The 2170-nt window shown below is 35.6% G+C and overlaps 1 protein-coding gene across 1 annotated transcript; it reads right to left on the bottom strand.

Moving 5' to 3' along the window:
* Positions 1–647: 647 nt before the first annotated feature.
* LOC121223392 (ethylene-responsive transcription factor 3) lies at positions 648–1818 on the bottom strand. The gene has a single exon (XM_041104784.1). The coding sequence runs from the start codon at positions 1457–1459 to the stop codon at positions 827–829; it is 633 nt and encodes a 210-aa protein (XP_040960718.1). The 5' UTR covers positions 1460–1818; the 3' UTR covers positions 648–826.
* Between the last annotated feature and the right edge of the window lie 352 nt (positions 1819–2170).

A 2170-nucleotide genomic window follows, 5' to 3' on the forward strand; every position in this document is an offset into this window, starting at 1 on the left:
AAATCGTCTTTCTTCAGCCAAAATCCTATATGCCGTATTATGATTTTTTTCCCCTCTTTCTTCAATATTCATCTTCCAACACTTTATAGTGATTGAATGAAGAAATAATTACTCTCTTAAGAAAACAAAACACCCCAACTCAGCACAAAATAAAATATTGCTACTGACTAGATTTTTCTCATTTTTTTAGATTTTATATATATAAAATTAAGTAGATGTGTTTTTGAAGATTATTTTCTGGCATATTGGGATAGATTAACTCTACAAAAGAAATTAATTTTAAAATTTTAAATACACAACTACATGCCTTCAAATTTGAAGATCAATAATCACGAATTTTAAAAACAAATTCATATATAGTAAAATAAACACATTAATTTTACAAGAAAAAACATATTTATCTATTTTATTCTTCTTCTGAACATTAATTTTAAATAACATAAATACAAGATACTAGTGTTGTTGGAATCGATCCGGATCGACCTGGCATATTAATCCAAATGACCTGCTCAAAATCTGGAAATTAGGGTTTTAACTTTTTAATCCGTTTTGTAGAGAAAACTATGTTCAAGAAAAGGTTGAATAAACTCAATACTTGATATGTATAACATCACAAACCCTAAATCATAAATTCATAATAACCATAATTCTAACAACAAAGTTCATCATTATGTGATAAAAATCAAAGCCAGGTTTCATACAAATACGAATTAGTACCAGTTTCATCAATCATGTCTTGTGTTCTTTTTTTTTCTTTCTTTTTCTTTTTCCTTTTTTAAGAAAAAAAAAAGGGAAAATTAATAATTTATCATCATCATCATCGTGATCAAAGACATAAAGCAGTACAGTGGAGATCATCAGCGTCATCCAACGGTGGAAAATTGAGATCAAAAGGCAACATTCTCCGACGTGAAGATGATGCGATAACCCCATCATCAACGACCGACGACGACGAATCGCAGTCGCTGTGACAATCCTCCGGCGCCAAAGGCGGAGTCCTCGGACGATACTTCCTGGTCGAAACCGCCGCGAAATCCGTCGACTTCTGTGGCGGTAGTTGAGCCGGTCTCGGCCCACTAAAAGATTCCACCGTGCTACTCATGCTACTCCTCGTCGGTCTTTGCGGGTTCACTTCCGGGTCTTCAAAATCACCCATCGGATATAACCGGCGGCCGTCGTCGCCGAAAGCTGGGATATTAGAGGAATTTACGGGAAAATTTGTTTTCGCTTTGGGTCCACGGAGTTGCCTCGCGGCCGCATCGTAGGCTCGAGCGGCGTCTTCCGCCGAATCGAAAGTGCCTAGCCAAACTCGAGTCTTTTTCACTGGGTCTCTAATCTCGGCCGCGAATCTTCCCCACGGCCTTTTCCTAACCCCTCTGTATCTTGGTTCTTTTAAAGATCCGTTGTTTTCTACAGCCGGTTTCTCAGCTACGGCGGCGGCAACTCGGCCCCTCCTCATCGGAAAACAATCAAAACTTTAGATTCACACAAATTCCTTAAAAGGGTCAATGCGAATCGAAGAACTCAGATGAACAGATTACAAATTAAAAGAAAAAAAAATCGAAGCAACCCGAACAAATCATCCCACAAAAATCTAATCTATAATCGAAATTTAAAAGACAAAAAAGATTGAGGGAGAAGGCAGCAAGATCAAGAAAGCAAATAAAGGGAATGGGAAAGAAAGAAAAGGGAGAGAATTGTGGCGGGAGGAAGAAGATAGGTGCGATTGGGAAGTGGATGGCACCACCAAGAGGAGGGAGTTCACACAATAAACTGATATTGATTTTTTATTTGCGAGAGAGTTGGTGTTCGATTTTATTTTATTTTCCAAAGGTCTAACTGTGGTTTTAGTCCTTCTACCATACTAAAATTTGAAATTTATTTCTTTTATTCTAGTTTAACCTAATATTATTATCTCTTTACCATTGTAATAATACGAGAAAAATACTTATTTCTTACGTATTTATTACAATAGTTAAGCCTAAAATAAAAAAGAGAGTACAAATTTATACTTGAAATTAGAAAGATTAGTAAAATCTTTCGTAAAAAATAAGGCTTCTCCAAAATAAGCGAAAAGTTTTCCGTTTCTTTGCTAATAAGTCGTGGGAGTGATTAAATATTACTGATCAAATTAGCTTATTTCTAACTCGTATATTAAACATGTATAAAA

This window comes from Gossypium hirsutum, chromosome D11, assembly GCF_007990345.1.
Source record: "Gossypium hirsutum isolate 1008001.06 chromosome D11, Gossypium_hirsutum_v2.1, whole genome shotgun sequence".
In the NCBI taxonomy this organism is placed as follows: Eukaryota; Viridiplantae; Streptophyta; class Magnoliopsida; order Malvales; family Malvaceae; genus Gossypium; species Gossypium hirsutum.

Excerpts from the sequence above, each read along its gene's own strand:
- LOC121223392 (XM_041104784.1), bottom strand. The coding sequence starts at position 1,459 with ATGAGGAGGGGCCGAGTTGCCGCCGCCGTAGCTGAGAAACCGGCTGTA.